The following is a 12,142-nucleotide window of genomic DNA, read 5'->3' as shown; positions in this document are numbered from 1 at the left end:
ATCAATTATCATTTTTTTGATAATATTACAATCAAATTTATAACTTTTTATGATATATTAAAATAAAATATTATCACAAAAATATATTATTTAATAGATTATTAAGTATAAAGTATTATTATTTTTGATAAAAATAATAAATAAAAATAATTATTATATTTAGTTTGTTGTAATAAAATATTATCAGATTTTATTTTATTTAAATATTATTAAACATAATTATTTTAAAATATATTTTATGTTAACTATTTTATTAATTATAAATAAAAATATTTTTATCATAAAATTTGTAAATAAAAATTAAAAACTAATTAAATTAAATATTATCATAATAATTTTTTAATTCTTATAATAAAAAATAAACAGTAAAAATTAGTAGCGAGGATTTAGGCGACACTCTCCCGCCTCCCTTGTCCAATCGTCACTCACTCATCAGCGTACATTCACACACTAGTCGTGTCCATTCTTTGACTAACCTTCGAAACGCTTCCTTTCCTCTCTCTAATTTTTTTAAAAAAGCAAAGAAAAAATCCACTAATTCCCAACCCTAACTCTCCCATGGAGCTTCGTTCTCGTCGACGAATTGGTGAATCATCTTCCCGCGGTAACTTTTCTATCTTTTCTTCTCTTGTATTTTTTTTTTTGTTTTGTTTCCTGAAAGAATGTGCGGGAAGAGAACGATTTAGTTTTTGAACCTCAGTTTTCGAATTCTTGGAACGCAAGAACTCCTAGGTTTTTTTCTTTGTTTTTGTTTTCATTCTGAGAATCAGCGCTGTTTGTTCGCTGTTATTGTAGGTTGCTTGGCGCGCTAGAAATTTTTATTTTGATTGGTTCTTCAAAAATGTGAAATTACGATTGAATCTTTTGCATTTAAATGGTTATTGAACTTTTTTAGTTGAATTCTGTTTTCTGAATAGGGCGGAAAGTTGTAGGAACAGAATGCTTGTGATTTAGTGGTTTTTGTGAATCAAACATGGTTTGTATCTGTGTATTTGATAGTAGTATCATGACATGGGATCCAATGCATCTTATTAATAAATCTTCATAAGTGTCTTTAGTTTATATGTACTGCTTTTTCGGGCCTCTGTTGGCTGTTATATACAGATTATACAGGTTTTTATTTATTTATTTTTAAGATCTGGCACGCCTGCAGTTGACACCTGTTCCGCCATTGTAATTTTTCATTCTCATTTTCGATATACAAATGGTTTTCAATATACTAATGATTTCCAATAAACTAAAAAGAAGAGAAATAAAAGTTTATGGCATGGTACTGCTTGGTACTATTATTGGGTCAGCTTCGGCATGTGACTGGTATCAATCACTTATTCCTTCTCACCATTTTTACATTGTGTACCCAACTGGTGATGTTGATCACTATCTATGTGAGACTCATACAAATCTAATGTTCCACATTAATGAGTTTTGTTGTCTCCTGCAACATTACAAGATTGTGTGATAAAGTGATTCTCCTGTTTATAACAATCTTCAATTATGATGTAGGAAATAAGCAAGACCAGGAAGATGGTAAAAAAGGGGTAGGAACTGAGACTGTAGAGGAAAATTTAACCATTTCCCAAAATAGAGCCAATTGTGAGTCAGATGCCATATTCATGGAAGCAAGGGATCAGAACATAGTTGCAACAGAAGGTGATGTTGGTGCACCTGCCGAATTGGAGGAAAAGAGGCCTTTCTTTTCCCCTGTGCATGGTAAGGAGGATATTGAATTTGATATGAAGATAGAACAGCCTCTCAAGAAGAGATCCAATCGTGAGATGATTCCAGGTTTTCATTTGAGATCTATAGTGCGTGTACATTATGGAGTTATTTGCTAATTGTTTGTGTTATTAGCATAGATTAATTATTATTATTTTTTATTTATTGTTGTTGTTGTTAGTACTCCTACTAACACTTGATAATTATAGAATTTGGCTGTGTATATTTTTTCTTCAGTTGTGCTATGGTATAAATACCATAAGTACATTTGTTGAATATTTTGGTTAAATTCTGTTTGGTTTATGGATAAGAAATGAATGGTAATGGAATGTGCTTGATTTGTTTAACCCAAAGAGGTTTTTGGTTCCAGTATCCATTAATATTGATCTCTAATGATGAAGCAGGTGGTTGGCAAGTAAAGAATCATAAGAAAGATTACCTGACTAAGCCACATGCTTTTTATGATGATGAGCTTTACGTGCCTTCTTCAGATTCTGATCTTAGCAAGTCCAGCGATGAAAGTAAGTTTTTTTCTGCTATCCTTTCATTTGTTGTTAGTAAAATATTTCACTGTTATAGTTGGAATGTTAGTTGCATGATTTCAGTACAACTGCCTATGTTTTATGGTAAATGTTGGATGGACTGTATTTACTGTATTCAATAGAATATTTATGAAGTGGAATAAGAGTGCAATAATTTGGGAATGCTTATCAAGGGGTTATTATGCATGTAAACAAATGTGGCATGTTGAAAAAGATGTTATAGTTGATTCTGGATGTAAATTGTATTGTAACCAACTTTGGGATATGCATTTAGGTGAAGGATTAGAGTTTTTGGACTATGTTCAAAGACAAAACTGTGCTGTCTTATCAGAGAGTAGTGAGGAGGTTGAATATTCGAAGCAAGGGAATAATAAACTACAAGAAATTCAAGGGGATGGAAATGGTTTCAATCGGAAGAAGAAAACTACAGGAAGGGGGAAAAAGCAGAAGAAACATCCAACTTTGTTGTGGGAAATTTGGGAAGAAGAGCATGAAAGATGGATTGACGAGCATCAAATGAATGATGTTGATTTGGATCAGCAGAATACAATAATAAGTGAGACTGCTGATGAGCCACCGGATTTGGTCAAGCCACTGCTGAGGTATCAGAAGGAATGGTTGGCCTGGGCTTTAAAACAGGAAGAATCTGTTGTCAGGGGGGGAATCCTTGCAGATGAGATGGGAATGGGGAAGACTGTTCAAGCAATAGCCCTTGTCCTTGCCAAGCGAAAATTTTCCCTGACAATGGGTGAACCTGAAGGACTGTCTGGTTCATCAACCATTCTTCCTGGAGTTAAATGCACCCTTGTAATTTGTCCCGTTGTTGCTGTGAGACAGTGGGAATCTGAGATCAATAAGTTTACATCAATAGGAAGCACCAAAGTGCTGGTCTATCATGGATCCAACAGAGAGAAGAGTGCTAAGCAATTTCTGGATTATGATTTTGTCATAACAACATACAATACCGTTGAAGCTGAGTACAGGAAGTACATGATGCCACCCAAGCAGAAATGCCCATATTGCAGGAAGCCTTTTTATCAGAAGAAGCTTGTTATTCATCTGAAATATTTTTGTGGGCCCAATGCTGTGAGAACTGCTAAGCAATCTAAACAAGAGAAGAAAAAGACGAAAGCTTCAAAATTTATGTTGAATCAATGTATGGAATCTGCTGAAGGAAAGAGCACGCCAGATGAGGCCTGTATGGATAAGAGACATGGCAAGAGAAAATCATTTGAAATGGGTTCTTCATCAGCAGGTGTAAATAACTTGTCCAGAGGGAGATCCCTTTTGCACTCTGTGAAGTGGGTGCGAATTATTTTGGATGAGGTGAGTTCACATGAGCATTTGTTTAGTACAAACTTGCATGAATTAATATAATTTTCTTAATTCAAACAAGACTTACTTTGCTATATGCCACTGTGTGTTTTCTTGGCATGCTCTGTCACTCTATCTCCTCTCAAGTATAAATCTTACTGTTTAATTTACTTCCAGTACACCATTAAATTAAAAGAATTATGAATGAAGTCTTTATTACTTTAAGGCTCCTTTTTTATCTTTTACACCTCATTGCTTAAGTTTTCTTGTCTTTTTGTGTTGTCAAAGTATGGTGACTATTGATCTTTTCAATAATATTTATAGTTTCATCCCAAATTTAGGCTCATTATATAAAAGATAGACGCAGTAATACTGCAAAGGCTGTTCTTGCTTTAGAGTCTTCATACAAATGGGCTTTAAGTGGCACTCCTCTTCAGAACCGTGTTGGGGAACTTTACTCTTTGGTAAGATTGCTTTGTAAATTAAAAACCAGTAAAATTGATAACACAACTCATTCCTCAAGCTAAAAGCTTGTAATTGCATTTCCAACAGGTTCGCTTCTTACAAATAATTCCATACTCATATTACTTGTGCAAGGATTGTGACTGCAGGGTTCTTGATTACAGGTTGGTTTCCATTTCAAGATTTTAAATATCTGTGTGCTTTTTCTGATGACCTTCCTGCTTACCATTGTTAGTTTGTATTATGTGAATTGGATGTAAAATTGTAAATGACTTATTTGTGCTATGCTCCTTCCTTCTAGGAATTTTGGAGATTTGATTATAATTTCTTCCACTAGATTTGTTTTCTTCTTTACAAGCAATGCACTACAATAACTTTTCCATGAGGTGACAGCTCATCTTTGGGACAGATTCTGGCTTTTTAAAGTTCTTTATGGAGTCCATAAATTGCTTATTAACCTTATTTTAATCTTCTTGTATTGTAATCTTTGTAACATGGGAATTTCTGAAAGCAGTTTTACCTCTGTCTGACCTCTGTATTTTATTTTGCATTTGGATTAACTATTCTTTTTCTCGAGTATGCTATCCTGAAATCCTATTCAAAATACAAGTTTTCTTTATTTGCCTGTGTATTGGCCAGCAAGGAAACGGTTGAATGTGCTGGCTACATTTTGTAGTTTGTTTATATAATTGTTGATAAATCTAGTTGATTCTATATTCAATCCACTGTTCAAGTTCAATTTCATTTTTCATTGCTTCTCCATGTCTCCCCATCTCAACTTTTTGTATGTTGGACAAAGTGATGTATTTCAGAAGTAATGGTTGTTCAGTTTGTTGCCTGTCTCTGGCCAATTTGCTGACCGCAACCATATTTTGTTTTATTTTTCTCCAATGGTTCCTCTCTTCTTTCACTTTTTTTTTTTTTTTTGCAATTTTATCTGGACTAGTTTTTGGCTGGAATCTTTTAATAGCTTCCTGGATGGTTGTTTACATCATTTGATGCTGATGACTTTTACAGTTCAACGGAATGCCCAAACTGCCCTCATAGTTCTGTGAGGCATTTTTGTTGGTGGAATCGAGTGAGTTTTAAGAGTTCTTCCTTGATTTGGTTTATTGTTATAGTTTTAAGAATGTTTTTTGGGGTAAATATTTTTTCATGTATAATCCTTGCCAGTATGTGGCCACTCCAGTGCAAGCACACGGAAATCTTGACAAAGGAAAAAGAGCTATGATATTGCTGAAGCATAAAATTTTGAAAAACATAGTTCTAAGACGAACTAAAAAAGGCAGAGCTGCTGATCTTGCTCTTCCTCCTAGAGTTGTAAGTTCTCCTTCCTGATCATTTGATATTATTTCTTTTACCCTATTCTAAATGTTTTGACATTCTACTTTACTTTCAATGTCTGTGTCTTGCAGATTTCATTGAGGCGGGATAGCCTGGATATTAGAGAAGCAGACTATTATGAGTCGTTATATAGCGAAAGCCAGGCACAATTTAACACGTATGCTATACCCACATTGTTCTTTTCTAAACTGTATTTTGTTGATTGACAATTGGCAACCTTCTGGAACTGTTTCGAATTAACTGAACTTTGTCAATTTTAATTTTTGACAAATTACTTTCAATTTTCATAAGATTTTAATAAGTTTAAGTATATGCTTTTCCTATTCAGATATGTCCAAGCAGGTACAGTGATGAATAACTATGCTCATATATTTGATCTCCTCACACGATTGCGGCAGGTGAATGATTCCTTTTCATAGATTTTTACCTTCTGATTTGTTTAAATTCTCTTTCCCTTGATTGAAGATTATGTAGTAAAGAAATTATTGATTGAATTTGAATGCAACCAATTTATTCTGGCCCTGGCTGAGAACTTTATGAAATTAGTTATATATTTTATGGAAATTCTCAGGTAGGAATTTTAAGATAATACAGTTATTTTTTTTCTATAAGTTAACATAAATTTGTTATATTATATACACTTGTGCATTTGTGAGGATGTTTGTTATGTCTTTATGTGTAAAACTGTAGGCAGTTGATCATCCTTACCTAGTGGTATATTCTCAAACTGCTGCACTAAAAGGTGGAAGCGGGGCTGATGCTGAACCTGTTAAAAAAATATGTGGTGTTTGCCATGACTTAGCTGATGATCCTGTGGTGAGTTATCATTCTCTAATTATAGCTTACTTCAACCTATTATTTTTCTCCAATGTCTGCTTTTTTCGGATTCTTATCTCATTTTGCATAGGTTTGCACTAAAGGTGTCATTACTAACATTTATCCTTTTAGCCCTGATGGAAAATTAAGTTAATTGAAGAGATGTGCTTATTTTTGTCATTATAAGGTCAAATGTACTTGCAAGTGACTAGGAATCATCCTATTCATATATTATCTTGGCTTTATAGCATATAAATTTACTGTCATACTACCTCTGTGTTGTTTGGTACATTTTACAACTATAATAATACACTTGAGTTTTCAAATGCTAAATGAACTTGCCTTTAGGGAGTCCTTGACTTTGTTTCCTTTAAATCTGAGCTGTTCTGTGCATAGTCTTCATTTGACTTTTCCAAACTTTTTATCTTATTGTGCAGGTTACCACTTGTGCACATGCCTTTTGTAAAGCTTGTTTGTTGGATTCTTCTGCTTTAAAGTTCAGAACAAAGTGCCCTACATGTTTAATTCCACTTACTGTTGATTTTATTACCCATGAGAGTGCCAGAGATTGTACTGGTAAAACAACAATTAAGGGGTTTAAGTCGTCAAGTATTCTAAACAGAATTCAACTTGACGAATTTCAGACAAGCACAAAAATAGAGGCTTTGGTAAGTGTTACTGGAAACTGAGTTCTCTCACTGTTTTTCCACTTCATATAAATATGTTTTAAAAAAGCAAGCTGTTTGATGTTCAATTGTGAAGTGGCATCCTTTAGCACATCAACTGTAAATGTAAATGTAGATGCATCAGTTCCATTCTTATGATTATCATCACGGAGTCTCAACTTTCAAGGATCTGTTTTTGCTTTCATCAGCATGACCATGGCATGAATTGTCTCTATGAACTTGTTAACTAATCCTAATTCTCAATTCCTTTTAAATTTCTTTATCCGAAAATATTTATACGCTGCTTAAGTGGATTTCCATTGCTGTAGAGAGAAGAAATTAGGTTCATGGTTGAAAGAGATGGTTCTGCAAAAGGAATTGTTTTCAGCCAGTTCACATCATTCTTAGATCTTATAAATTACTCTCTTCATAAGGTAGAGTAACCGCACAACTGGAGTTTCCTATTTGCATTTGAAAAGGATTTCAGTGCTGATTATAAACTTTCTGTAGTCTGGCATAGGTTGTGTTCAGTTAGTGGGAAGTATGTCTATAGATGCCAGAGATGCGGTGATCAAGAAATTTACAGAAGATCCTGATTGCAGGATTTTTCTCATGAGCTTGAAAGCTGGGGGTGTTGCCCTCAATCTTACAGTTGCATCACATGTGAGAAGTCTAACTCTTTTCTCTTATATTTGTTTTGTTGGAACTGCGCTGTTTTAACTTCCATTTCTTCGACCAAGTATGCCCGTGAGTTGTCAAACATGAAAGCTTTCACTGTATTGTTTTCTGAATATTGGCTTTTCATGTTTTGTTGCTGTCAAGGTCTTTCTGATGGATCCTTGGTGGAACCCAGCAGTGGAACGACAAGCCCAGGATAGAATTCACCGGATAGGACAGTATAAGCCAATCAGGTAGGGCTTTTTACTCGTTGCTTTGATGTCACAAGATCTCTGAAAACTTAAGCCACATTTATTCATTCTGTACAGAGGGTAACGTTGTCTGTCATTTGTAGGATTGTGAGATTTGTGATTGAAAACACAATTGAGGAAAGGGTTTTGAAACTGCAAGAGAAGAAGGAACTAGTGTTTGAAGGGTAAGCCATGTTTTATCTGCCATTGATTTTTGCATCTTCTTCGTGTACTTGGATTGAGCCATTAACAATGTTTTGCCCCTTTCATAGGACTGTAGGCGGAAGTGCAGATGCTTTGGGGAAATTGACGGAGGCCGATATGAGATTTCTGTTTGTGACATAATCTGTTGCCCCCAGAGGCTGGATGATTTTATTTTTTGTTCAGATTCTCAACATTCTCAACATTCTAGTGTATTTTTGTCATGTGCCGAGAATTCAGTCTCGTGATGTTATATTGAAATTTTGGCTGGCTTTAACACTAGCTTTAATCGGATGAAGAATTCTATATCTGCAGGTTCCCAATCTACTTTGGATAGAATTCATATGAGAAGACATGAAAGTTTGCATCATTATTATGAGGCCCCCGGAATCAGGAACTTAAACAATGCATGACCAAAATATTTTACAGAAAAACAATAGCTTCTCTGGCAATCAAAGATCAGTATCACTGCAAAATTTTAAATCTTGGAGATTTATTCTGGCAAAAGTGAACGATAGAAAACAAATTATACTAAATCACGTCAGTGAGATGTGAATCATACGTCAAGGAGAAGCCTGCGGGGATCCTCCACTACATCTTTGATTCGTCGTAAGAAAAACACGGCCTCTCTTCCATCAATCAGCCGATGATCATATGTCAAGGCAATATACATCATCGGCCTTGGCAGAATATCTCCTCCAACAACCATAGGGCGACTTACTATAGAGTGCATGCCCAATATTGCCGACTGCCAAAATAAAAAATTGTGAGATTCTCTAAATATTATCATTGTATAAGTAGAATTCTATGATTAAAAAAAATAATCAACCATAATATAGAGGCCTAGGCGCACCTGTGGAGGATTGATGATTGGTGTGCTCAAAAGGCTTCCATAGACACCGCCATTGGATATTGTGAATGTGCCTCCAGCCATCTCATCGATTGAAATAGATCCATCATTTGCCTTCTTAGCTAGAGTATTGATCTCCTTCTCAATCTCAGCAAAGTTCATTGCTCCAGCATTCCGGATAACAGGAACAACAAGACCCTTAGTCAACAAACATATATTTTTTATGGTTAGTTAAAACTGTAAACAAAATTTCATGGGATAGGAAACTGCTATATAATGTCAAAAAGGAAATAAGATCAGTGACCATATGTCGCCAGTAGAGGGTCAAGCAAATCTCCATGCAACTACTTCATGATTTCAAAATTTTAAGTTTCAAATTTCAAACCCACCATCAGAGAGTGTGAACAATTAAATGAAGTACTGACATACCTTTGGAGTGCCAACAGCAATGCTGATATCAATGTAATCTCTATATATGATATCATCACCGTCAATGACTGCGTTAACAACAGGCTGATGCTGAAGTGCGCTAACTGCAGCCTAACCAAACAATTACCCCCCCACACCAACCAAAAGAATAAGTAAATATAAAGATTGTGCAAGTTTACATATTCCAAAACCAAAAGGGTGAAACTCAGCACAACAAATGGCACATACTTTGACAAAACCTGACATAAATCCCAATTTCACTCCATGCTTTTCAACAAAGGCATCCTTATAATCTGAACGGAGCTTCATAAGGTTAGTCCTGCATGATAGAGCATATTAAAAAAGGACATAGGAGTGGAGAGCTGTATAATGCTGCATGATAGAGCCGTATCTTGTTTGGCAAAGCAAGAGATATAAAATGCAATTAAGACAATCAATTTTGTCATAACAAGACATTTATCTAAAAATATGCAAGATGCTGATTACAGATTATTCATGACTATTAAAAGCATTAATAGTGCTTAAATTTAGAACACAAAGACAGTTTAAAAATCAAGAAAATTTTTATTTAAATTAGTGGAAGTAAGCCACATCTAAAACAAACAAGATGACTGAATATGAACTTACATATCAACTTCATTAAATGTGGTAAGCATTGCAAATGTATTTTGAGAATCTTTCAAGCGAGTAGCAACCCTTTTTCTGAGTCGTGTCATAGGAACCTAGAAATAAGATATTAATGCAATATATTACAAATTCAAATTCCATGAAGAAAGCATGTACAAAGAAATCAGTATGTTCTTCCTATCATACATAACATAAATCTAAAACTTACCCGTCTCTCCCTTTCCTTTGGCGGAAGTTGGGGTTCTGAAGCCATAGGTTTTGAAGGTGATGAGAAAGTTTTTTTGGCAGTGGATTGTGGTGAAGAGGGGGCTGTATCCTTTATAGCAGGGGCAGCTTCTGCTTTAGAAATTTTCTTTTCTACAGCTTCCTTTTCTTCAGCTGGTGAGGGCTGGGATTTAGCCTTCTCTACTGGAGACGCTTGTGTTGCACCTTCACCCGATTTTGAAATGACAGCAATCTTTGTACCAGGCTCCACAGTTTCTCCTTCCTTGGCTATAAGCTACTACCAAGCAGAGTGAAGAAAAATTGAAAAGGCATTCAGCATAACAGAACTCAATTCAATTTCAAAGAGTAAGAAATAATACCAGTCATGGCCTTTAACAATTCAACATTATCCTGCACTGAAATATTACCTTTTGAATAGTGCCAGCTTCAGGACTCACGATATCAATCGTCACCTGGCAGTAAAATAAACAAATCAATCTTTTTGAATATTTTCTCCTACCAGCCGCCTTTTGCAGAAATTAACATTTTCAAGGTCTATAAGTACATGTTGTTAAAGAAATACCTTATCCGTTTCAATCTGAGCAATTGGTTCATCAACTTCAACTCTGTCACCAGGCTCTGCTCATAATATGTCATAACATGAGTTTCAAAAAGCACAATATATGTATGTGTGTGAGCAAATCTTCTCACATTTAATCAGGAAAAAAAAAAAACTTTATTTGTCCCTATTTTCATTTTTGTGGCCTTGACTAGCTCTTAACAATTTAAATCATAGACAAGATAACTAATACTAATTGAATAACTTACTCTTCAAAAACTTAGCCAAAGTTCCATCAGAGATGGATTCACCCATGAAAGGAACAACAGCATCAACCTGGTCTCCTACAATCCATGAAAATATTGCCATCAGAATTGCAGCATTGAAACTATAAAGATCTGATGTCACCCATTTAACTAATACCACATACCGCTATCCGAAGAGAATGATCTACTCCTCAATCCGATAAAAGATTCAGTGTCAATCAGTTCAGTAACTTCCCTGCTAGAAAAATGGGAGTATTACTTTTTTCAAAATAGAAAACTATAAAAGGGAGCTGATACACACGATATAATTTTTTTCCAATCATTTTCTTCAAATTATTAGTACGTTAGATTTTGAATGAAACTCTGAGCTATTAATAATTATATAAGTAAATACAGAGAGGCTAAGTATCAGTGCTGCTTTACCTTCTTGGCTTAGAAGGAACATAACTTCCTAAAAATAACAAGAAAATGAGTATATCAATAATCAAAAAACAAATACAAACCTATATGTCTAAATTATTTTCATTTAATTACATCAAATTAGAAAACCTGAAAAAATGTGGTAGCTCGCCCTCTGAATATGCTCAAAACCTTTGCAAGAAATTATAGCCTGTACATAAATTGATAGAAGTAAACAGCTCAGATCCAAGATTCAATTCTAAATTAAATCAATAACAAATAAATTTCCAGCACCTCTTTCTGCGCAGTCACGTAACATCTTGGCCTAATCGTTGAGAATGATTGTCCAATCACGCGAGTCTATTAATTTTCAACATAATACAAATTACTACTATAAATTAAGCAGCTCTTGTTACTGAAAAAATTAGAAAGAAAGAAAGAAAAACGATACCGAAGTGATTTTCCGGCGAACAATGCCCCAAATCATTTCTTCAAAGGAAAACTAGAACTAGAACCGATTTGAGCTAAAATTTTACAGATTCAGTGGAAATTATACAGAGACGATTCGAGAAGAAAGAACTTTCTCGTCTGATCGTCGAACGTGCGCTTTTTGGATTTTTAGATTTTTTTTTTTTTAATTTTGTGTTGATTTTGGCTTTTGACTCAGTTGGATCGAGCCAAACAATAAAGACACGTCAGGTGCCAATCAAGGTTCATCCTGGGGTTCTGCAAAGTTGACCGTAAAACTCAAGCTAGGGTAGCCAAATAATTAACAACTTAGAGCCTATATAATAAGGCATGCCCTCGGGTGATGTTAGGATCCCATGCATAGAATTGGAC

General features: G+C 34.7%; 2 protein-coding genes across 3 annotated transcripts; one reads left to right on the top strand and one right to left on the bottom strand.

Moving 5' to 3' along the window:
* Window positions 1-412: 412 nt before the first annotated feature.
* On the top strand, window positions 413-8,276 carry LOC123196101 (DNA repair protein RAD16). The gene is made up of 17 exons (XM_044609983.1): window positions 413-604; window positions 1,504-1,785; window positions 2,121-2,237; window positions 2,533-3,584; window positions 3,914-4,036; window positions 4,125-4,198; window positions 5,052-5,112; window positions 5,208-5,354; window positions 5,450-5,535; window positions 5,707-5,776; window positions 6,069-6,194; window positions 6,632-6,862; window positions 7,189-7,293; window positions 7,370-7,522; window positions 7,682-7,770; window positions 7,872-7,952; window positions 8,040-8,276. The coding sequence occupies exons 1-17, from the start codon at window positions 559-561 to the stop codon at window positions 8,110-8,112; spliced, it is 2,916 nt and encodes a 971-aa protein (XP_044465918.1). The 5' UTR covers window positions 413-558; the 3' UTR covers window positions 8,113-8,276.
* A 37-nt stretch (window positions 8,277-8,313) lies between these two features.
* LOC123196102 (dihydrolipoyllysine-residue succinyltransferase component of 2-oxoglutarate dehydrogenase complex 2, mitochondrial-like) lies at window positions 8,314-12,028 on the bottom strand. Of its 2 annotated transcripts, none has more exons than XM_044609984.1 (14): window positions 11,754-12,028; window positions 11,597-11,662; window positions 11,453-11,513; window positions 11,327-11,354; window positions 11,068-11,141; window positions 10,907-10,981; window positions 10,662-10,717; window positions 10,507-10,551; window positions 10,083-10,373; window positions 9,875-9,969; window positions 9,476-9,566; window positions 9,248-9,358; window positions 8,822-9,016; window positions 8,314-8,716 (listed from the first exon to the last, which is right to left on the bottom strand). In XM_044609984.1, the coding sequence occupies exons 1-14, from the start codon at window positions 11,787-11,789 to the stop codon at window positions 8,525-8,527; spliced, it is 1,416 nt and encodes a 471-aa protein (XP_044465919.1). In that variant the 5' UTR covers window positions 11,790-12,028; the 3' UTR covers window positions 8,314-8,524. The 2 variants fall into 2 exon arrangements, with proteins under 2 accessions (XP_044465919.1, XP_044465920.1); XM_044609985.1 differs by having other exon boundaries at window positions 11,068-11,138; window positions 11,754-12,025.
* Window positions 12,029-12,142: the final 114 nt, after the last annotated feature.

This window comes from Mangifera indica, chromosome 14 (assembly GCF_011075055.1).
Source record: "Mangifera indica cultivar Alphonso chromosome 14, CATAS_Mindica_2.1, whole genome shotgun sequence".
In the NCBI taxonomy this organism is placed as follows: Eukaryota; Viridiplantae; Streptophyta; class Magnoliopsida; order Sapindales; family Anacardiaceae; genus Mangifera; species Mangifera indica.
This window is presented reverse-complemented; position numbering and strand designations above follow the sequence as displayed.

What these genes read in the sequence shown, in the direction of transcription:
- LOC123196101 (XM_044609983.1), top strand. Translation starts at nt 559, where the DNA reads ATGGAGCTTCGTTCTCGTCGACGAATTGGTGAATCATCTTCCCGCG. An exon ending in CAATCGTGAGATGATTCCAG is followed by an intron (nt 1,786 to 2,120) that starts GTTTTCATTTGA and finishes ATGATGAAGCAG; the next exon opens with GTGGTTGGCAAGTAAAGAAT. An exon ending in AAGGAACTAGTGTTTGAAGG is followed by an intron (nt 7,953 to 8,039) that starts GTAAGCCATGTT and finishes CCCCTTTCATAG; the next exon opens with GACTGTAGGCGGAAGTGCAG.
- LOC123196102 (XM_044609984.1), bottom strand. Translation starts at nt 11,789, where the DNA reads ATGATTTGGGGCATTGTTCGCCGGAAAATCACTTCG. An exon ending in CTCAGATTGAAACGGATAAG is followed by an intron (nt 10,552 to 10,661) that starts GTATTTCTTTAA and finishes TTTTACTGCCAG; the next exon opens with GTGACGATTGATATCGTGAG. An exon ending in CAATCATCAATCCTCCACAG is followed by an intron (nt 8,717 to 8,821) that starts GTGCGCCTAGGC and finishes TTATTTTGGCAG; the next exon opens with TCGGCAATATTGGGCATGCA.